The following is a 22,650-nucleotide window of genomic DNA, read 5'->3' as shown; positions in this document are numbered from 1 at the left end:
TAGGTAAATTTCAGATGGATATTACAACACGACTTGGTACAGAATTAGTGAAGTTCTGAAGGCATCTATATCACCAGTTAGACTTCTGTGAACTTGCTAATCAACTGAACTTGCATTTCAATCAATTTACCAATTTGACTAGACAATTCATACTTTGAAATTTTTCTCGCATTTTCTTATCTAACTAAATAGTAAAAATAATACTAATCATTCTAATAATGCTTAACTCTTATTAAAACATTACAATATCACTTACTGAGACACTCTAAAAGAAGAAGTTTATGTAAGTGGTTAAGCTTTTAAAACTATGATATCAAACTAATTATAAATTGTTAATATGTCCAACTCAAATAAAAGTGACTAATCAGATTCTGAATAAGGGCAAAGGTAGAAAACTGATAATCAGGTATTATCTGGTCAGGCTTCCCTAGTGGCTCAGACGGTAAAGCGTCTGTCTACAATGCGGGAGACCTGGGTTCGATCCCTGGGTTGGGAAGATTCCCTGGAGAAGGAAATGGCAACCCACTCCAGTACTCTTGCCTAGAAAATCCCATGGACGGAGGAGCTTGGTGCAGGCTACTGTCCATGGGGTCGCAAAGAGTCGGGCACGACTGAGCGACTTCACTTTCATCTGGTCAGGAAGGAGTGTTAAGTCTAAATTTTACTGCTTTTAGGTAAGGCAAGCTTTGATACTCCGTAAGTCTTACACTTGTTACCTGCCTGGCCCCTAAAGGCACCTATCTGAGGCTGGTCTATTAACCTCCATATGGGAGAGCCACAGTTAGGTAAAATTTTACCTTTCTGCCTCAGTGGGTTTGTTTATTTAAAAAAATAAAATGAGAATATTACTTGAGAGATTTTTTATAAGCAAACAATATGAAAAAATTTAACCTGAAGCTGATGTTACTTTATAGATAAGGTACATGAAGTTTAGTCAGATTCAAATAAACCTACCCGTATCTAATTCTATCCTGCTGTTACTAATTCAGATACCTACCTTCAAACCATATGACAATATAGGGGCTACAAAACAGAGAAAGAGAAAATTGGATCAATATTAAGACACCCTGGATTACAATCAAAAGCATTAAAAGCCAAAATCAGTCACCTCATACACATGAGAAAGGAGATTATCACCCCCCAACCAACATTAAAAGGGAAAGCTGTAAATTTTAGCCATGACTAATGTCTACTTCTGAATCATATTTGAACGTTTAAAAATTTTGGTTTCATTATTTTATTTTTAAGAAATTCTGCCATGATGAAATATTTCATTCTAAAGTTTCTAATTTCTCTGCCCATTGCTTTCCTGTGAATTGGGAATACCACGTCCAGTACTTAAGTCTGGTATTATCCACATTTGTTGTACTCTTTTAGCAGAGCTAGAGTAAAAATGCATAATAAATACCTTGCCATCTAATTCAAAACAAAATAACCCACATCCCACTGACCCTTAAAAGTGTAACATTTGAAATCCACTTTTCTCTTTTCCTGTTTGAAAAGATAGGTATGCATGGATAACTTAAAATTTTGCAAATACCATGCTACAATTATACATATGCCTATCAAGTTATAACTGCATCACTGCAATTTGTAGTACACCAAAAAGCAGTACAAAGTAACGAATACCACATACAATCTGTCACAACTACTCATTTTGCCACTGTAGCATGAAAGCAGTCATATACATTAAAAAATGGCACAACTGTGCTCCAAAAGTTTAACTTACGAAAACATAAAATTTTCATGTCACAAAATATTCTTTTGATTTTTGTTCAATGATTTAAAAATGTAAAAATCACAAGTCGTTAAATACCAGCCAGCAAGCTAGATATGGTCCATGAGTAGTATTTTGTCAACCACTTATCTACAGTAAGATCTAACAATTAATAAGCACTGAACTTCCAATTAGAATTTTATTGCCTCACTCAAATACTGAGTGGCCCAAAAAGTTCGTTTTGTTTTTTTCTGTAAGATGGTTCTAGGAGCATGCTTAGTTGTCTTTAACTTCATTCAAAATAATTTTGTCAGATTGTGTTGTGACAGCTGTCTTATCTGTGCATTAAAAAAAGCTAATTAAAATGGTGAATTTTTGTGTTCAGTTCAGTTCAGTCGCTCAGTCGTGTCCGACTCTTTGCAACCCCATGAATCTCAGCACGCCAGGCCTCCCTGTCCATCACCAACTCCCAGAGTCTACCCAAACCCATGTCCGTCGAGTCGGTGATGCCATTCAGCCATCTCATTCTCTGTCGTCCCTTTCTCCTCCTGCCCGCAATCCTTCCCAGCACCAGGGTCTTTTCCAATGAGTCAACTCTTCGCATGAGGTAGCCAAAGTATTGGAGTTTCAGCTTCAACATCAGTCCTTCCAATGAACACCCAGGACTGATCTCCTTTAGGATGGACTGGTTGGATCTTCTTGCAGTCCAAGGGACTCTCAAGAGACTTCTCCAACACCACAGTTCAAAAGCATCAATTCTGCAGCGCTCAGCTTTCTTCACAGTCCAACTCTCACATCCATACACGACCACTGGAAAAACCATAGCCTTGACTAGACGGACTTTTGTTGGCAAAGCAATGTCTCTGCTTTTAAATATGCTATCTAGGTTGGTCATAACCTTCCTTCAAAGGAGTAAGCGTCTTTTAATTTCATGGCTGCAATCACCATCAGCAGTGATTTTGGAGCCCCCAAAAATAAAGTCTGACACTGTTTTCCACTGTTTCCCCATCTATTTCCCATGAAGTGATGGGACCAGATGCCATGATCTTAGTTTTCTGAATGTTGAGCTCTAAGCCAACTTTTTCACTCTCCTCTTTCATCAAGAGGCTCTTTAGTTCTTCTTCGCTTTCTGTCATAAGGGTGGTGTCATCTGCATATCTGAGGTTATTGATATTTCTCCCGGCAATCTTGATTCCAGCTTGTGCTTCTTCCAGCCCAGCGTTATCTCATGATGTACTCTGCATATAAGTTAAACAAGCAGAATTTTTGTGTAGCCATTTTAATATTGAAAATGGAAGAAAAAAACAACATTTTCAGCATATTACACTTTACTATTTCAAGAAAGTAAAAACACAACTGAAGTGTAAGAAAAGATTTGTGCAGTGTATGGAGAAGGTACTATGAGATCGATTGAATGTGTCAAAAGCAGTTTATAAAGTTTTGTGCTGGAGATTTCTTGCTGGACCATGCTCCATGGTCGGGTAGACCAGTTGAAATTGACAGAGATTAAATCAAGACATTAATTGAGAACAATCAACATTATACTACACAAGAGCTAACCAACATACTCAAAATATCCAAATCAAGCACTGAAAAACCATCTGCATCAGCTTGGTTATGTTAAATTGTTTTGATGCTAGGATTCCACGTAAGTGGGAAAAAAAAAACCTTTGACCATATTCCCACATGCAATTGTCTGCTTAAAGGTAAAAAAATGTTTCATTTTTAAAACCAATTGTGATAAGTGATGAAAAGTGGATACTGTACAATAATGTGCAATGGAAGAGACTGTGGGACAAATGAAATGAGCTACCACCAACCACACCAAAGCTGCTCTTCATCCAAAGGTGATGATGTGTATATGGTGGGATTGGAAAAGAGTTCTCTATGATGAGCTCCTTCGGAAAAACCAAACAATTAATTTCAACTGGTACTGCTCCTATTTAGACCAAGGCAGCACGCAACAAAAAGCGTCCATCCAGAATTAGTTAAGAGAAACCACACACTCTTTCATCAAAATAATGTGAGACCACATGCTTCTCTGGTGATCAGGCAAAAACTGTTACAGCTTGGCTGGGAAGTTCTGATTCATCTGCTGGATTTACCAGACATTGCACCTTCAGATGTCCATTTATTTTGGTCTTTACAAAATTCTCTTAATGGAAAAAATTTCAATTCCCTGGAAGACTGTAAAAGGTACCTGGAACAGTTCTTTGCGCAGAAAGATAAAAGTTTTGGGAAGATGAAATTATGAAGTTGCCTGAAAAATAGCAGAATGTAGTGGAACAAAATGGAGAATATGCTGTTCAATAAAGTTCTTGGTAAAAATGAAAAATGTGTCTTAAATTTTTACTTTAAAAAACTAAAGGAACTTTTTGGCCAACCCAGTAGGAAGAGAACCAAGGATTATCCACTGTATGAGGAAGCCCCTCTGAGACAAAAAGAGATCAATATAAAAAAGAGAAAACAAGATTAAAAATAAAGTCAAGGAGATCTTTCAAAATGTCAACTGAGTAACCCAGTGGTTAAGACTCAGTGCTTTCACTGTGGAGACCCTGTGTTCAATCCCTGGTTGGAAAACTAAGATCGCACAACCTATGGAGCACGACCAAAAAAAAGGAGAAGAAAAGCATAAGAGAAAAGGTAGGAGACAGCATGAACCCAGTAATGCAAACATTCAAATAGTAACAGCTCCAAAAAAAGTGAGGGGAGGGGAGCTTTAAGGGGAAATGCATGGAGAAGGTCCTTACAAAAAAACTGTTTTCAAGTTTAAACTTTTTTTCACTATAAATGAACAGTACAAAACAGAGAAAGCACAGTGAACTTTTAAAAACAATGAAAGGAAAAAAAGAGACACATCACTGTATTTCAGAAAAGGATGAAGAAATATTGAAAAGTGCCAAGAGGAAATAAATAAAACAAAAAAAATCTAATTGGGGTCATACAAAGGAGCAAAATCAAACTAGCATCAGCAACACTGGAAGAGACAACTTAAAGTTCTGAGAAAAAAAAATTTTAACCTAGAATTCTACATCAAAGCTATCATTGAAATACAAGAATAAAATAAAGAGAACTTAAAAAATGCAAAGGCTCAGAAACTTTATTATTCTTTCTTGGGATGTACAAACAAGGGAGTAAACAAAGAATAGGGAAGTCCATGTAATTAGAACCAAGACTCTCTTTATAAGGGAGGCTTGAAGCATTACATCCTCAAAAGAGTACCTAAGCCAATAATCAAGATAGTTAAACTTTAAATCAGACCAATAGCATAGGGAAAAAACTGCCACTCTGATTTCAGAGTGAGGGAATAAGTTTTCTTCCAAGAAGTCCCCAATACAAGTCAGCCTATAAAAACTCTAAATCAACATTTGCAGGTTCTAAGAAACACCAAACTAAAAATTGACTTCAGTGACTTTTCAATGGTGGCAGCAGACAGAAGCAAAGGCTCTTTTTTACTGTTTGGAGACTTGCTCCCAAAAACCAGTTCTAGCAGGATTCATAATTAAAGCTCTAGTATATATATGTTCAAAATCCAAAACTATGAAACAATGGAAGAGACCATCTACCATAATCACGAACAGGCAGAAGCAAGTAATAGTAAAACAGGACTTCAGGAACTTCAGATAATGGAATTATCTGATGGAATTATTTCAATATAAACATGAAATCAATACACTTCAGATATTTAAAAAGTAAAATGAAAAACAAGAAAAACAGGGACTCCCCTGGTGGTCCAGTGGTTAAGACTTTGCCTTCCAATGCGGGGAGTGCCTGGTTCGATCCCTGGTCGAGGAGTTAAGATCCCACATGCCTTGCGGCCAAAAAAACCAAAAATATAAAACAGAAACAATATCGTAACAAATTCAATAAAGTTTAAAAAAAAAAAAAGTTCTATTCCCAGTTTTTTAAGGAATCTCCACACTGTTCTCCATAGTGGCTGTACTAGTTTGCATTCCCACCAACAGTGTAAGAGGGTTCCCTTTTCTCCACACCCTCTCCAGCATTTATTGCTTGTTGACTTTTGGATAGCAGCCATTCTGACTGGTGTGAAATGATACCTCATTGTGGTTTTGATTTGCATTTCTCTAATAATGAGTGATGTTGAGCATCTTTTCATGTGTTTGTTAGCCATCCGTATGTCTTCTTTGGAGAAATGTCTGTTTAGTTCTTTGGCCCATTTTTTGATCGGGTCGTTTATTTTTCTGGAATTCAGCTGCAGAAGTTGCTTGTGTATTTTTGAGATTAATTGTTTGTCTGTAGCTTCATTTGCTATTATTTTCTCCCATTCTGAAGGCTGTCTTTTCACCTTGCTTATAGTTTCCTTTGTTGTGCAAAAGTTTTTAATTTTAATTAGGTCCCATTTGTTTATTTTTGCTTTTATTTCCAATATTCTGGAAAAATTGGGGAAAAAAAACTGGGAATAGAACTGCCATATGACCCAGCAATCCCCCTGCTGGGCATATACACCGAGGAAACCAGAATTGAAAGAGACGCATGTACCCCAATGTTCATCGCAGCACTGTTTACAATAGCCAGGACATGGAAGCAACCTAGATGTCCATCAGCAGACGAATGGATAAGGAAGCTGTGGTACATATACACAATGGAATATTACTCAGCCATTAAAAAAAATACATTTGAATCGGTTCTACTGAGATGGATGAAACTGGAGCCCATTATACAGAGTGAAGTAAGCCAGAAAGAAAAACACCAATACAGTATACTAATGCATATATATGGAATTTGAAAGATGGTAACGATAACCCTATATGCGAGACAGAATAAGAGACACAGATGCATAGAACAGTTTTATGGACTCTGAGGGAGAAGGTGAGGGTGGGACGTTCTGGGAGAATAGCATTGAAACATGTATATTATCATATGTGAAACAGAACACCATTCCATGTTCGATGCATGAGACAAGGGCTCAGGGCCGGGGCAATGGGATGACCCAGAGGGATGGGATGGGGAGGGAGGTGGGTGGGGGGTCCAGGAAGGGGAACACATGTAAACCCATGGCTGATTCATGTCAATGTATGGCAAAAACTATTACAATATTGTAAAGTAATTAGCCCCCAACTAAAATAAATAAATTTATTTAAAAAAAAAAAAAAAGAAAAACAAGAAAAACAAAGCAAACATAATTAAATATAATTCAAGGGAAACATTTATAGTAAAATCAAAGTATATAAGAACAACTCATAAAGGACATGAAAGACTTTTCTAGGGGAAAAAACTATATTAATATTCAAAAACAAAAGATTTAAGCAAACAGAAAAGCATACAATATTTCTGAACAGGCAGCCACCATACTGTAAAGATAGCATTTTCTCCCAAATTAATCTATATATTCAAAGCAATTCCAACATAAATACAGACAAGTTTTTAAAATGAACTTTCACAAGATGATTCTAATGTAAGAGCTGAAAGTCCAGATCAGTCAAGATAATCTTTAAGATGAACACGGTATATATGGAGAGATGAAATTAATGTATAGCAAGGTTTACTGTAGCTTTATGAAAAGCACTAAAGGTAGAAAAAAAGGGGGGAAACTGATTTTTTAAAAACCTCTCATCTATCAAAAGACAGCTTTCTAAGTGTTAGTCGCTCAGTCGAGTTCGACTCTTTGTGACCCCATGGACTGCAGCTCACCAGGCTTCTCTGTCCATGGAATTCTCCAGGCAAGAATACTGGAGTGGGTTGCCATTTCCTTCTCCACAGCTTTCTAAAGAAGAAAAACTCTTGTATATTAGTTTATTGTTGTGTAACAAATTATCCCAAAACTTAGTGGAGCAAAACAATTTATCTTTCAGTTTCTTTGAGTCAGGAATCTGGGAGTGATATGGCAAGTGGTTCTCTCTATGCTCTAATGAGGCTGCAGTCAGATGTCAGCCAGGACTGCAGTTATCTACAAGCCTGATCATGCTGGAAGATCCACCTCCAAAGTGGCTCATATACATGGCTGGCAAGTTGGTCCTGGATGCTAGCAGACCCCAGTTCTTTTCAGAACTGTTAGAGTGACAGCTTGTTTTCACTGAGAACAAGGAATTCAAAGGATAAGGAAAAAGCTGTATACCTTTAATGAAGCCACAGAAGGCACTGTTAATGCTGCTATATTCTGTTAGTCACCCAAACAAGCACTGTAAGCAATGACTAAAGAAGGGTATAAAAACTAAAGAGAACACTGGGGCCATCTTAGAGGTTGGCTATCACACCAAGCCATAAATCTTCAATTTATATAACCAACAAAGTATCAGTATACAGAACTTACCAAGAATTCTTACAAATCAAAATTTTTTCTAAAATGTTAGCAAACTAAAGAGAAACAGAAGACATATGGACATGTTATTCACAGAAGCAATAACAAACTGCACGTAACAAGCATTCAAAAAGTATTTTTCCCTAGTACCACATAATTCATGATATTTACACATCATTAAGATACAGATTTTAAATATTTTTCTAAAACTGGTGCATTTATGTTCATTCATCCTTGTTTTTTCCCACTTCCCCTGGGGACAGATGTCCATTCTAGAAGCTGGCTAGGAAAGGAGGTGATATAATCTGTGACCACAGAGGAGACAAAATTAATGTATCCAACACTATGAGTCCAACCTCAGAACTTGTCCTCTGAAAAATAAAATGGTAGAACTCAGTCAACCAGTCATAAATAGGAAAAAACAAAATTAATAGATCCACAGCAAGCTAGTTACAAAAGGTCCAACTCTTTGAGTAACTTATTAAGTACTCTTTTCCTCTTTACATTCTTTGGGGGACAAGCTCTTTATGAACTGTGATGGGTACCCCCAAAATGAAGGACTATAAATGTAGGAATCTGCCGTCTTCCACTATTCCATGGTCTGATACTCTTTCTAATGACTCTACTTTATCACTTTGCTATACCCCTTTAAAGAAGTCTCAAACTTTTTGTTCTTAGAATCCCTCTTACACTCAATCATTGAGAAACTAAAAAGTTTTTGTTTAGATGGGTTTTATCCATCAACATGTACTGTATTAGAAAGAAAAACTGGGGATTTTAAAATATCCTATTTAATGTAATTGTTTTTTTTAACTTTTATTTATTTTTTATTTAAATTGGTGGCTAATTACAATATTGTGGTGGATTTTGCCATACATTGACATGAATCAGCCACAGTTGCACGTTTTCCCCCGTCCCAAACCCCCCCACCCACCTTCCTCCCCATCCCATCCCTCTGGGTTTTCCCAGTACACTGGCTTTGACTGTCCTGTTTCATACATCAAACTTAGACTGGTCCTCTATTTCACATATGGTAATATACATGTTTCAATGCTATTCTCTCAAGTCATCCCACCCTCGTTTTCTCCCACAGAATTCAAAAGTCTGTTCTTTATATCTATGTCTCTTTTGCTGTCTTGCATATAGGGCAGTCGTTACCATCTTTCTAAATTCCATCAGTTCAGTTCAGTTCAGTCGCTCAGTCGTGTCCGACTCTTTGCGACCCCATGAAATGCAGCACGCCAGGCCTCTCTGTCCATCACCAACTCCCGGAGTCTACCCAAACCCATGTCCATCGAGTCGGTGATGCCATCCAACCATCTCATCCTCTGTCGTCCCCTTCTCCTCTCGCCCCCAATCCTACCCAGCATTAGGGTCTTTTCCAATGAGTCAACCCTTCGCATGAGGTGGCCAAAGTGTTGGTGTTTCAGCTTCAACATCAGACCTTCCAATGAATACCCAGGACTGATCTCTTTTAGGATGGACTGATTGGATCTCCTTGCAGTCCAAGGGACTCTCAAGAGTCTTCTCCAACACCACAGTTCAAAAGCATCAATTCTTTGGCGCTCAGCTTTCTTCACCGTCCAACTCTCACATCCATACATGACCACTGGAAAAACCATAGCCTTGACTAGACGGACTTTTGTTGGCAAAGTAATGTCTCTGCTTTTAAATATGCTATCTAGGTTGGCCATAACCTTCCTTCCAAGGAGTAAGCGTCTTTTAATTTCATGGCTGCAGTCACCATCAGCAGTGATTCTGGAGCCCCCAAAAATAAAGTCTGACACTGTTTCCCCATCGATTTCCCATGAAGTGATGGGACCAGATGCCATGATCTTAGTTTTCTGAATGTTGAGCTTTAAGACAACTTTTTCACTCTCCTCTTTCACTTTCATCAAGAGGCTCTTTAGTTTTTCTTCACTTTCTGCCATAAGGGTGGTGTCATCTGCATATCTGAGGTTATTGATATTTCTCCTGGCAATCTTGATTCCAGCTTGTGTTTCTTCCAGCCCAGCGTTTCTCAAGATGTACTCTGCATAGAAGTTAAATAAGCAGGGTGCCAATATACAGCCTTGACGTACTCCTTTTCCTATTTGGAACCAGTCTGTTGTTCCATGTCCAGTTCTAACTGTTGCTTCCTGACCTGCATACAGGTTTCTCAAGAAGCAGGTCAGGTGGTCTGGTATTCCCATCTCTTTCAGAATTTTCCACAGTTTATTGTGATCCACACAGTCAAAGGCTTTGGCATAGTCAATAAAGCAGAAATAGATGTTTTTCTGGAACTCTCTTGCTTTTTCAATGATCCAGCGGATATTGGCAATTTGATCTCTGGTTCCTCTGCCTTTTCTAAAATCAGCTTGAACATCTGGAAGTTCACGGTTCACGTATTGCTGAAGCCTGGCTTGGAGAATTTTGAGCATTACTTTACTAGCATGTGAGATGAGTGCAACTGTGCGGTAGTTTGAGCATTCTTTGGCATTGCCTTTCTTTGGGATTGGAACGAAAACTGACCTCTTCCAGTCCTGTGGCCACTGCTGAGTTTTCCAAATTTGCTGGCATGTCGAGTGCAGCACTTTCACAGCATCACCTTTGAGGATTTGAAATAGCTCAACTGGAATTCCATCACCTCCACCAGCTTTGTTCATAGTGATGCTTTCTAAGGCCCACTTGACTTCACATTCCAGGATGTCTGGCTCCAGGTGAGTGGTCACACCATCGTGATTATCTGGGTCGTGAAGATCTTTTTTGTACAGTTCTTGTGTGTATTCCTGCCACCTCTTCTTAATATCTTCTAAATTCCATATATATGCATTAATATACTGTATTGGTGTTTTTCTTTCTGACTTACTTCACTTTGTATAATAGGCTCCAGTTTCATCTACCTCATTAGAACTGACTCAAATTCATTGTTTTTAACATCTGAGTAATATTGCATTGTGTATTATGTACTACAACTTTCTTATCTATTCATCTGCCAATGGACACCTAGCTTGCTTCCATGTCCTAGCTACTGTAAACAGTGCTGCAATGAACACTGGGGTACATGTGTCTCTTTCATTTCTGGTTTCCTCGGTGTGTATGCCCAGCAGTGGTATACACTGGGTCATATGGCAGTTCTATTTTCAGTTAAAATTTTTATTTATTTTTAACACCAAAAACACTTTGTATCGGGGTATAGCTGACTAACAATAAATAATTGTTAATAATAGTGTTTCATTAAAATCAATATTTTATTAATTCATTTAAAAATAAACACACAGAATGCTGCAGTAAAATATTTATCAGAAATAATTTCCAAAACAAAACAAAAAGTTTTAGTAAAGAGTGACACTGATTCATATTTTTTTAAATCTCTTGAATATCCAGTTTAATAGATGTCTGAATATAGTTTTCGTATTTAACCTGTTGTGAGAGGTTTGTTTTGTTTGAAGAATATAAGGAAAACTTGGCCTCAAATACGACCATTTTAAGAAAAGGGAACTTCATCGCAGCACTATTTATAATAGCCAGGACATGGAAGCAGCCTAGATGCCCATCAGCAGACGAATGGATAAGGAAGCTGTGGTACATATACACAATGGAATATTACTCAGCCATTGAAAAGAATACATTTGAATCAGTTCTAATGAGGTGGATGAAACTGGAGCCTATTATACAGAGTGAAGTAAGCCAGAAAGAAAAACACCAATATAGTATACTAACACATATATATGGTATTTAGTTAATCGGTAAAGATAAACCTGTATTAGAGACATCAAAAGAGACACAGATAAATAGAACAGTATTATGGACTATATGGTAGAGGGCGGGGGTGGGATATGGGAGAATGGCACGGAAGCATGTAAATTATCATATGTTAAACGAATCGCCAGTCCAGGTTCGATGCATGATACAGGGTGCTCGGGGCTGGTGCACCGGGATGACCCGGAGTGATGGGATGGGGAGGGAGATGGGATGGTGAGGGAGGTGGGAAGGGGGTTCTGGAAGGGGAAAGCATGTACACCCATGGTGGATTCATGTCAATGTATGGCAAAACAAATACAATATTGTAAAGTTAAAAAATAGATAGACTAATTTAAAAAAAAAAGGGAAGAGTATTTTAATGACAATCTGTGGATCCTCTTCTTTAATATATTTGAAAATTGCAGAGTTTTTATTTATTTCTTAAACATCAGTTGCAATGTGAAATTTACCATAGTGATGAACTTTTACTGCTCCCTTACGTTAAAATCTATTAGTCTATTTTGCACTTTGAATCTTTCTTCTATGTATGATTTTGTAATATCATGCATTGGTCATTTGGAAAATACTGTCTCACTATGTAGATCTTCCAAATGTTGACATTTCATTGTACAGTGTGAAAGAAAAAAAAGTTAGTATCACTACCAAACTTATCAGAAAAGCCTTTAAATAATGATAAGATACAAGTTTCCCAAAATCCTAATTTTCATTTATAAGCTCAGTTTTTATCACTGGCAACATAAAACATCAGTTGTTTTCCTTAAAGTGACAGAGCTCAGTTCATTCATTTTTAAGAAAATGGCTGCCAAATATCCACACCATAGTTTGTTAATCATTCTTTCAAGTAAAAATTATTTTCCAAGAAAAAAAGCAACTAATCCAGCTTGGAATTCAAACTGCACGAGTACTTGTCTTACCGCACTTCAGTCTGCAGAAGCACTTTGCATTATCACATTTTACCACACACAATATTAAGGATCAAGATTTTAAAAGTAATTTTTACTGCTTCAAGGACATAAAAGTAAAACTAACATGACTTTTTTTGTTGGTGGCGGTAGTTTTACTCTAAGTATGTGATGGTAGAGACAGAGTAGCTTTTAAGAGAGGTCTGGAGGTACTATCTTAATTTCTGCTAAGGTCCCAAGCAATTTTATCCATCATTGATTTCCTATTATTAATACAAACATCAGAACAGTGAATAAGGCAAATAATGAATCAGTGTTATAATGAAAACAGTTTCAACTTTGCCAACACCTAAAAGTGTATCAGAGACAATCCTCTCTCCACTGTCACCCCCCAATTCAGTTTCATAGACCAACTTTGAGAAAGTACTTTAAGTTACTATTCTCATTTAGTGTCTGTTAAGAGGAGTATACATAAGAAAATGAAAAGCAATTAGATTTTCCTAACTAAAACTTTTGGTGTAGCGATATCAGACATCGTAAAGACTTTAGATTTAGAACACGAATTGACCTAAGTTTTAGGCCGCTGGAGAGATCTGGAATGCAAGAAACTGTCAGGTGTGCTCTATTTCATCAAATGTCAGGAAAACACCAACAATTTGCCTTCCTGCCTCTTCTTGCTGCTTATCATGAGACAGAAGTAATCACAAAGGCAATGGGGGACAACTGGAAGTCAACAGAAATAAGAGTAGTACGATGTATTGGGGATTTACCAGGTGCCGGGCACTATGTGAAGCAATTTACAGTGTATTGACCCATTTAATCCTCACAATAACACTATGAAACAGGTATTATTATTCTTCTCAATTTACAGATGCTAAGTAACAAACCCACAGTCATTCAAGTAGTAAATAATAGAGCTCAAAAATAAATGCAGGCATTCTGACTGCATTCTGATTCCTGAATTGTGTACATTTAACCAACCACAATGCTAGAAGTTGTTAAAGTGCTTCTGTTTGATACATCTTTAATGACTGATTGCTGATGCCTATATTATCATTCAAAAACTCAAGTAGGGCCTAAAAAAAATTCCCAGATAAGCCACAACCAGAACTAGCCAACTGCCATTTATAATACATATTATACTGCTAGGGAAAGAACTTCCAAGAGCTCTAACCAAAGATTCCCCTAGTGGTTCACCACATGCTGTGCTAAGTCACTCCAGTGGTGTCCAACTCTGGGACCCTATGGACTATAGCCTGCCAGGCTCCTGTGTCCATGGGATTCTCCAGGCAAGAATACTGGAGTGGGTTGCCATTTCCTCCTCCAGGGGATGTTACCGACCCAGGGATCAAATCCACGTCTCTTATGTCTCCTGCATTGGCAGGAGGGTTCTTTACCACTAGAACCACTTGGGAAGTCCATGCTCAGTGATAAAACCATTTTGAGGAAGAGCTCTTCACACTATATCCAGAGGTATTCTCTCTCACTTACAACATAGATGTTGCCATCTCAGACTTTTCACAAAAAGTTGAAGATTCGTAAACAGAATCATTTTCCCATGTTGATTCTTCCATTATTCCCCACAGAAGGTAAGTATATTAAGCTTAGGTAGATGTAAAAAGTTAGCATTAAAAACAGTAACAGAATCAGAATTTTACTGGATAAGAACTCAACTACTTCATATTGCAGACCTGGAGAGGCTGTCTAGCTGACCCACCCAAAGCTACACAGTAAATTAATAGCAGAACCTAATGCAAGTTCGGAGAAGGCAATGGCACCCCACACCAGTACTCTTGCCCGGGAAACCCCATGGATGGAGGAGCCTGGTAGGCTGCAGTCCATGGGGTCACTAAGAGTCGGACACGACTGAGCGACTTCACTTTCACTGTTCACTTTCATGCACTGGAAAAGGAAATGGCAACCCACTCCAGTGTTCTTGCCTGGAGAATCCCAGGGACGGCGGAGCCTGGTGGGCGGCCATCTATGGGGTCGCACAGAGTCGGACATGACTGAGGTGACTTAGCAGTAGCAATGCAAGTTACTCCCAAATCAGATCTTCATCCACATCACCATGCTGTCTATGCCCTACTACAAAAGTCTCAACTCAAGTCTCAACTCCTTCAAGAGTTCATCTGAGAGGCTATTCAGATGCATCAATACATATTTGTACTTTTATTGATACATTATTAGATTTGCAAATACCCACTACTGATACCTATTCTGACTCAACCTGAAATAAACCTAAAAAAATAAACACAAAAGCACCTTAAAAAGCTCACTATTGAGATTCAACAAATATTAACTAACTTATCTATTTTGATTTTCCAAATACTCCAAAAGCACATAAATCAATTTTTCTCCTCAAAATATTTAAATCCATGCCTCTCAAAGTGTGAAAGGTTCCAGAACCAGAATTAACAAGATACTTATTAAAAATTCAAATTCCCAGTGTCATCCCCAATTAAACTGAAACAATTTCTTAAACTCCCAAAATGGTATTTTAAAAAGCTCTCCATATGATTCTTATTCATCCAAAATCTATTTATTCAACATTCACTCTACAATATTCCAGTGGGAAACAAGGAACAAACAAGTAAACAAAAACAAGAAAACATTTTGAATTTTATCTGTGCAATGAAGAAATAAAGGTAATATGTCAAAGATCGACCTGGAAGACTACAATTGTCCCTTAGTAATCTCAAGGGATTGGTTCCAAAACCCCCGGTCAGATATGGGATAGCCAACTAACAGTACTATAAAGAGCAACCAGACACAGAGTTCTCAGGGCAGTGAAAATACTTTGTATGATATTATGACAAAACCATGTTATTATACTACATTTGTTCAAACTCTCAGAATGTACAACAAGGGTGAAGCCCTAACATAAACTGCGGACTCTGGGTGATTATGATGTAGGGCTATCAACTCTCAAAAATGTACCACTCTGGTGAGGGATGTTGATAATAGGAGATACTATTTAGGTCTGAGGGGGGAAGAGTTATATGGGAAATTTCCTTATCTTTCTGTATCTTTCTTAATATTGCTGTAAACCAAAAATCGCTCTTTAAAAATAAAGCCTTAAAAAAAATAAAAGTCAGAAGGTCTTTCTGCAGAGGCAACATTTGAAGTGAGTAGCCCTTCCCTTAAGAACAGTGGTTCTCAAATTTAGGGTGCATCAAAATCACCTGGTGGACTTACTGAAAATGATTTCTGCTTACATGGTCTTGAGTGGGGCCCATTCCTAACAAGAGTGCAGATAATGTTGATGCTGCTAGTCCAGAAACCACACTTGGAGAATGATGGATCTAAAAGGAACAGCTAAAGGGTTTGAATAACTTTTGTGTGTTAGAAAAAGAGGAAAACAAGGCCATTAGAAGGGAGGGTAATGTCACTGCTTCGGAACCACTTAAGACAGTAAATCAAACTACCAACCATGCCTATCCTGACCAGAGATAGAATCACAGGCTGTTCAATAATACCTTACAATTGCAAAGCATTTCACAGTGTAAGAAAGTATTTTCACTTTCATTACTTAATTTGATTTAATGAGAAATGTGAAGAACTATAAGCTACATTTTAGAGATAAAGAAACTGAAGGACAGAAACATGATGAACCTGAGGGAACCAGAAAACAAAGGGCAGAACTATGTTCGCCAACTTCAATCCAGTGTTCCTTCCAGACAGCAAGTTTGATTTTTTTAAAAAAGCAAAGCAAAAGATACACACAGGAGGTAATACTAAGTTATTTTCTAGACTCTGCTGCCTAAAAATATGGTGGCTTCCAGACTTCATTTGTTCTAGATACTGGTTAGAAAGCAACACTACCTTAAGACTGACAGTGTTTAGTCTCATCTACTTATTTCTCCTAGTTCAAAAGCAAAGGATGACAAAGTGAAAAGGACATTTACACACAATTATTCTCTGTCCTGCATAAATAAAACAGAACTAATTTCATAACCTCGGTCCCTCAGCCACATCAATGAAACACAATTTTCATCTTGTATCCCCTCTAAATCTCTCACCTAATCCAGGTTCCCAAAAGAACACTGAATCTCACAAGTCTTAACTATACTCATGAGGCCCTCAGCAGTTAGTTATACAACCATTATCCACCCTCCCTATACCCATTATCATTTAGTATCTTCTCCATCAATTAAACCCTCACTTTTAACATTCTTACCTGCAGGTCTCAATAATACTTCAAATCCAAAACTGAAATCATTACATCCTCCCTCCAAAACACACATACACACCCGTTTCTGTGCCTGAGTTATCTTGCATTAATAGCACTGCCACCCACCAAACAAGAAACCTGGAACTTGGCCTAGACACCTGTGTCTCTCTCACACCAATCTCAACTGGCCCCTCATCTCCATTCTCAGTGCTACTTACAATTAGTTACCATCAATGATAAACTAGCTGCCATTTCACTAATAACTACCATGTACTAGTCACTTTGTTACATGTACTAGCACCATGTACTAGTCACTTTGTTAAGTCACTTCGTTCTATCAATAACTTTATGAGGTAGGTAATTTTTGTCCTTGTAAAATTAATCTGTCCGACTCACAAGCAAGAAGTGACCAAGTAGGCATCCAAGAAAAAAGTTTTCTCCAGAAGTCCATACCTTCCCCCCATAGCAAAACACTTCTTCTTCAACACCTGACAACAGTTCTTTACTGGCTAATTTCTCTCCTAGATTACTGACAGAATTCTCCTAACTAGTCCTGCCTCAGGTTTTTTCTTCCCTTACCTCTCAATGTGACCCCAAGCAATCTTTCTAGATCACAAATGTCATCCTTTTATCCTAATACAAAAGTCTGTGAGGTGACTTCCCTGGTGGTCCAGTGGCTAAGACACAACACTCCCAATGCAGGAGGCCCAGGTTGAATCCCTAGTCAGGGAACTAGATCCCACATGCCACAACTAAAAGACCCCGCATGCTGCAAGGAAGATCTTTGAAGGATAAATAAGTATTAAAAAAAAAAAAAAAAGTCTGTGAGGGACTCCCTTTAGTCTATCTACAATGTACCGTGATGCATTCTACAGGATGAATCCAAAACCCTTTAGTACAGGTCGACAATCCCTTACCTTCAGCCCCAAACTTCAAAAGCTTTGAAATTTTAAAGTTTTTTCATGAGTCTGCAACAAAACCCACCCTGAACTGTGGGGAGTTATTTCTCTATCCCATTAGTGATATTCATATGCCTCACTACAGAAACATTAATACTTAATAATGAATTGTTAACCCAGACCCCGCTGGAGTATTGAAGACCTCAGAAGGGAAAAGAAAAATTTTCAAAGTATTCTGACCTCTAAAACACACCTGGTCCCACGAGCTTCAGGTAAGGGATTGTGACCTCTTACCTACTCAGCCCATCAAATCAACTTAATTTCCAGTGATGACCTGATCTGTCCCAAGAATGTATAAGGTGCCCTGTGTTCTGAAAACTCTGCAACTCAGTGACCTACTCATCCTTCAAGAAATCTATTCAAGGATTGCTTTTCAGTGAAGTTTTCCTGACCTTCTCTTGACTGTGCCACAATCACTGTATCCACCTCCACTGTTGTATCTTACACGTCTGTTTCCTCTATGTTGGGCAGTGAACCGGCTCCTCACTGAGTATTTTATCCAATCGTAGCACGGTGTCCGAAACATTAAGGGTCCATTAATGTCCAAGAACTGAAATTCAGCCCAACTCTCCCTAACACCCAATTACCTTCAAAGTTCAGTTCTCCTTTACCTCTAATGGAGAAGGAAATGGCAGCCCACTCCAGTACTACTGCCTGGAAAATTCCATGGACGGAGGAGCCTGGTAGGCTATAGTCCATGGGGTCACAAAGAGTCGGACACGACTGAGTGACTCCACTTACTCCTAAACCTAAGGTTTTTTTCCCTAGCCATGCAGGCCCCTCACAGCTATTTTGTTTCCAGAGTTCCTTTTTCTCAATGTCATCCTTAAGTTACTTTCTACCAGACGCCTTTTCTTAGCCCCAAATTCTCCAGTGCCCTTTAACCTTTCTAGTCCTTCTTTCCCCTAGCTTTGAAAAGATCTCCTTCTAAGGCAATTCATCCTCACTGCCCTTATCTCTTACCTACTCCCTCCTCAACACCTCTCGGGGCTGGGCCCTCCCTTGAAAACGCTTCTCACAGGCGGATTCCCAGACCCCCCTCTTCGCTCACAATCCGTTCCATGAGCTCCCGAACCTGCGCTCGGCCCGAGTCCACGCCTTCCCGGCCCGTATCTGCACACCACGAACCTCCCCTGCAGCCGGCGTCCCCTCCCCCAGCCTCTCGCAGCCGGCACCCCTCCCTTCACCCTCCCCGTCTCTCTGGAGGTTCAGCTTCTCCGAAAACTGTCCCAGGAGCCGTGTCTTTCACCTCTGAGAATCCTCAGGATCACGCCGGTCCGAGCAGCCCCGCGCCCGAGTACTCTCAGAGGACCCCAGATCCTCCTCGGCACAGCAAACCCCTTCGGCCCAGACCTCGGGCCGGGCCTCCCACTCACCTTGCTGGATGTCGCCGTTGCTGCCCCCCGGGATGGGCACGTTGAGTTGGCGCTCGGGCTCAGGCAGGCAGCGCAGGCAGAAGGAGTGAAGACAGGGCAACAGCTTGGGCTCCGCCTCACGCCGGCTCTGCAGGCTCTGCTGACACACGGCGCAGGTGTCCAGGAGCGAGGCTGGCGGTCCAGGAGGCGGCCCCGCCGAGGGACCCGGAGCAGGAGCTGAGGCCGGAGCTGGGGCTGGCGTCGATACCGCCCCCCCAGGAACTCCAGGGCCCACTGAGGCTGCAGGGGCTGAGGCAGCCGGGGCCGAGCCCGAGGAGGCCGCGGCCACCCCCCCGTCGTCGGGCCCGGCCGCGCCGCTCTCCGCGCCGGCCCTGCCGCCTTCCTCCTCCTCCTCCTCCACCAACACCGCGGCGAGAGGCGGCTCCGCCTCCTGCGCCGCGGGCCCGGCGGCCCCGGCAGTTACCGGCGCGCTACCGCTGCCCCCGCCGCCGCTCTCAGCCTCGCCGCCGCCTTTGTTTTCCGCCATGTTTTCCTCTTTGAACCCGCCGGACCGCCCCGCGCCGCCCGCCGCCGCAGCCGCCGCCGCCGCCCCCAGCCCCAGCCGCAGCCGCAGCGAGAGCGGCCGCCGAGAACGAGCAGGCTAGAGAACGACCGAACGAGAGCGCGCGCGCACGCTGGAGGGCGGGCGCGGCGCGCGCACGTACGCACGGACGTCCTCCGGAGGGAGGCGGGAACTCCGGGCGCGGGCGCGCAGCCGTCCAGGTTGCCCCTCCCGACCTCTGGGGCCAGCACGTAAGATTCTGCCCCGCTGCAGTTCCGCTCGCAGTGAGCCTTTAATGCCAGAGACTGTTGACGCCGAACTACCTTTAGTCGCGGGTGGTTAAGAGCTCGGACGCGGCCACTATACGGGGAAGAGCGGGAAAGGGTGGAAGGCCGGGGCTGCTTCCTGCGGAGCGAGGGACTCTCGGGTGGCGCGGTTCCCAGGGTTGGCGCATCTCCGCGGAAACGTCCCTCCGCGCGGGGTTATACTCCTAGGCCTTCTGGGTCTCTGTGCTTTAATTGGCCGCGTTCCTTTGGATGATTGTATCTCTCGGGAGCATTAAAGGGAGGATTTTTTGTTTTTAATTGGCGGCGTACCAGAAATAGGCTGAAAAAACTCAATGAAGAAAAAAAGACTCTTTAACCGCTATTTTTAGCTTCTTAAGGTGATTGTTTCTCTGCCGTTGCTACGCATCAGAAAACCAATCAACTGAGAGGCTTTTTCAGAGCGGAGATGTGCCAGGACCACACCCCAGACCTGCATCAGGAAGTGGGGGAGAGCTGATGAATGTTGAAAGCGCTTTGACTGACTGATGGGCGTCAGTTTGAGAAGTCACGCTCTAACCAATATTATGTCCTCAGAGTCCCACTTAGTGTCCTGGCGTGAGTTGAGTCGCAAATGCCCTAACAAGTGTAGGTAATAGCAGCTTTCAAAAAGAGTTGTCTTTATTTGGGAATAAGTACTATGGCTGTTTTAATGTTCAGATCATGAAGTACTTTCCTCTTCTGACAGTGTTCCCAAGAAACTGTTATTCTTGAGCTGGTGTAAGTCCTTACAATAAGCCATCCTGAAACATTTTTCATTTATTCGCTCAAAACAGTGACCTTTTACTATGTGACAGGTTATGTTTTAGAGATGCTAGGATTGCAGTAGGGAACAAAGGAGACCCTTGACTTTCAAGGAGTTTGCAGTCTGGGGGAAGAGTGACGTAAATATATGCAGGGAATGATAAAAGCTATGAAGGGGAAAAAAGAATTCAGATTAGAGATGATTGGGGAAGTCCTCTGTTGATCAAGCTTTGGTCCTCTTGCAGAAGAGTGTTCTAAGCAGGAACAAGCAGTAAGTACAAAGGGCCTGAGGTAGACAGATTCTTGGCTTGTTAGAGTCTGTGTGACTGGAGTGACTTGACAGAGGCAAAGAGAAGAGGAGATTAAAGGAGCCAGTCACATACAGAGATGGCCTTCAACTTGCTAAACTTTTGTGTCTTGGAAAAGAACTTTGAAAAACTGCTTTCTCCCCTCAAACAATTTAAGTTGATCCTTAAAAATTTTCATCAAGAGTGTAAATAGTTGCAGAGCCTGCCATCTCTGACATTTTGCATTACTAACATTTTTCAGTTGTCACATTAATTTTAAATCTACCCACTGGAAAGGTAAATAGGTGGTTTAACAAGCATTATCCATTTAAAAAGTACATAATCAAAAGTGTTCCACTTCATTAAATAATATTAAACTTGAAAAGTAAAATGTTAATTGGGAATGTCTCTTAATGAGATGACTGGTAGTGGGGTTTTTTTTTAGTTTGTGTAGACATAGATGTATATAACATTACTAGGAAGAGAAACAGTCCTGTATCACTTACATTTTTATTGACCTAAGTCACTGCATTAAAAAAAATGTGTGTATACGTATATATATATGTATATATATATGTGTGTATATATATATGTGTGTATGTATATATGAGAGCCAGATCATAAAGAGGGCTGAGTGCCGAAGAATTGATGCTTTCAAACTGTGGTGCTGGAGAAGACTCTTGAGAGTCCCTTGGACTGCAAAGAGATCAAACCAGTCAATCCTAAAGGAAATCAGTCCTGAATATTCACTGCAAGGACTGACGCTGAAGCTCCAAGATTGAGGGCAGGAGGAAAAATGGGTGACAGAAGATAAGATGGTTGGATGACATCACCAACTCAATGGACATGAGTTTGAGCAAACTCCAAGAGATAGTGGAGGACAAGGAAGCCTGGCATGCTGCAGTTTATAGGGTGGCAAAGAGTTGGGACACAACTTAGTGACTGAAAAACGAACAACAGGACCTGGCACATGGTAAACATGAAATGAATGTAAAAGTAGACCCAAAGGTTCATGAAGGGAACACAACTGGAGGTAGAAACAAAGGTACCTGAGAGAAAAATCTCGAAAGAAACCATACTATGGACTGAACTGAGCAGTGGGTATAAGGATCCCGCCATTTCCCTGATGTCGGCTATCTTTTACGCCAACTGCCTTGCAAGAACACTGTAAGAAAAACAGTTCTGAAATGAAGAGAGATATCAATCAGTGCCTAATAGCTCTGGCTGTGGAGGAAACTGCCCTGATGTTGCTGGTAACCAGAGGAAAGAACTTTCCAGCTATCCAGAAAAGAGAAAGAGCACTGGGAGTGAGCAATGGTGAGAGCATAATTCATGAGCTGGGTACAAGAGGTTGGCAGCAGTGAGGCAGAGTAGCCCAAGAGTACCATGAAGGTTTGCAATGGCCAGTTTTGCCACTCTTGGACAGACCAGCCTTGGTTGTCAGCGGGATTGGAAGCAATTCACAAAGACCAGCAGAGGAATGCTGAACTGCAGTTAAGATTTGGGGCATTTCTGTTAATGCGCCATGCTTACAATCATGAGTGGGTGAGACTAGGGGATATAAAGGTGACATTTTGTGATTTAAAGTTCACTTCTCTGAACATGGGGTACATAAGCACATGTA

The 22,650-nt window shown here is 40.6% G+C and overlaps 1 protein-coding gene across 8 annotated transcripts in view; it reads right to left on the bottom strand.

Annotated features, from left to right (window-relative positions):
* The window catches only part of TRIM33 (tripartite motif containing 33), a 188,029-nt gene extending 168,235 nt beyond the window's left edge, over positions 1–19,794 (bottom strand). For all 8 annotated transcript variants that reach the window (XR_014054729.1, XR_014054730.1, XR_014054732.1 and 5 more), the window contains exon 1: positions 19,132–19,794. Coding sequence is in view for 4 of the 8 variants with exons in the window: in XM_081493362.1 (XP_081349488.1) it covers positions 19,132–19,657 (526 nt within the window). In the remaining 4 variants the exon portion in view is untranslated. The remainder of the gene's footprint in view (positions 1–19,131) is intronic.
* Positions 19,795–22,650: the final 2,856 nt, after the last annotated feature.

Source organism: Giraffa tippelskirchi, chromosome 5 (assembly GCF_054371585.1).
Source record: "Giraffa tippelskirchi isolate mGirTip1 chromosome 5, T2T-mGirTip1v1.2.pri, whole genome shotgun sequence".
In the NCBI taxonomy this organism is placed as follows: domain Eukaryota; kingdom Metazoa; phylum Chordata; class Mammalia; order Artiodactyla; family Giraffidae; genus Giraffa; species Giraffa tippelskirchi.
The sequence above is the reverse complement of the archived record's forward strand: the minus strand, read 5'-3'. Positions and strand labels throughout refer to the sequence as shown.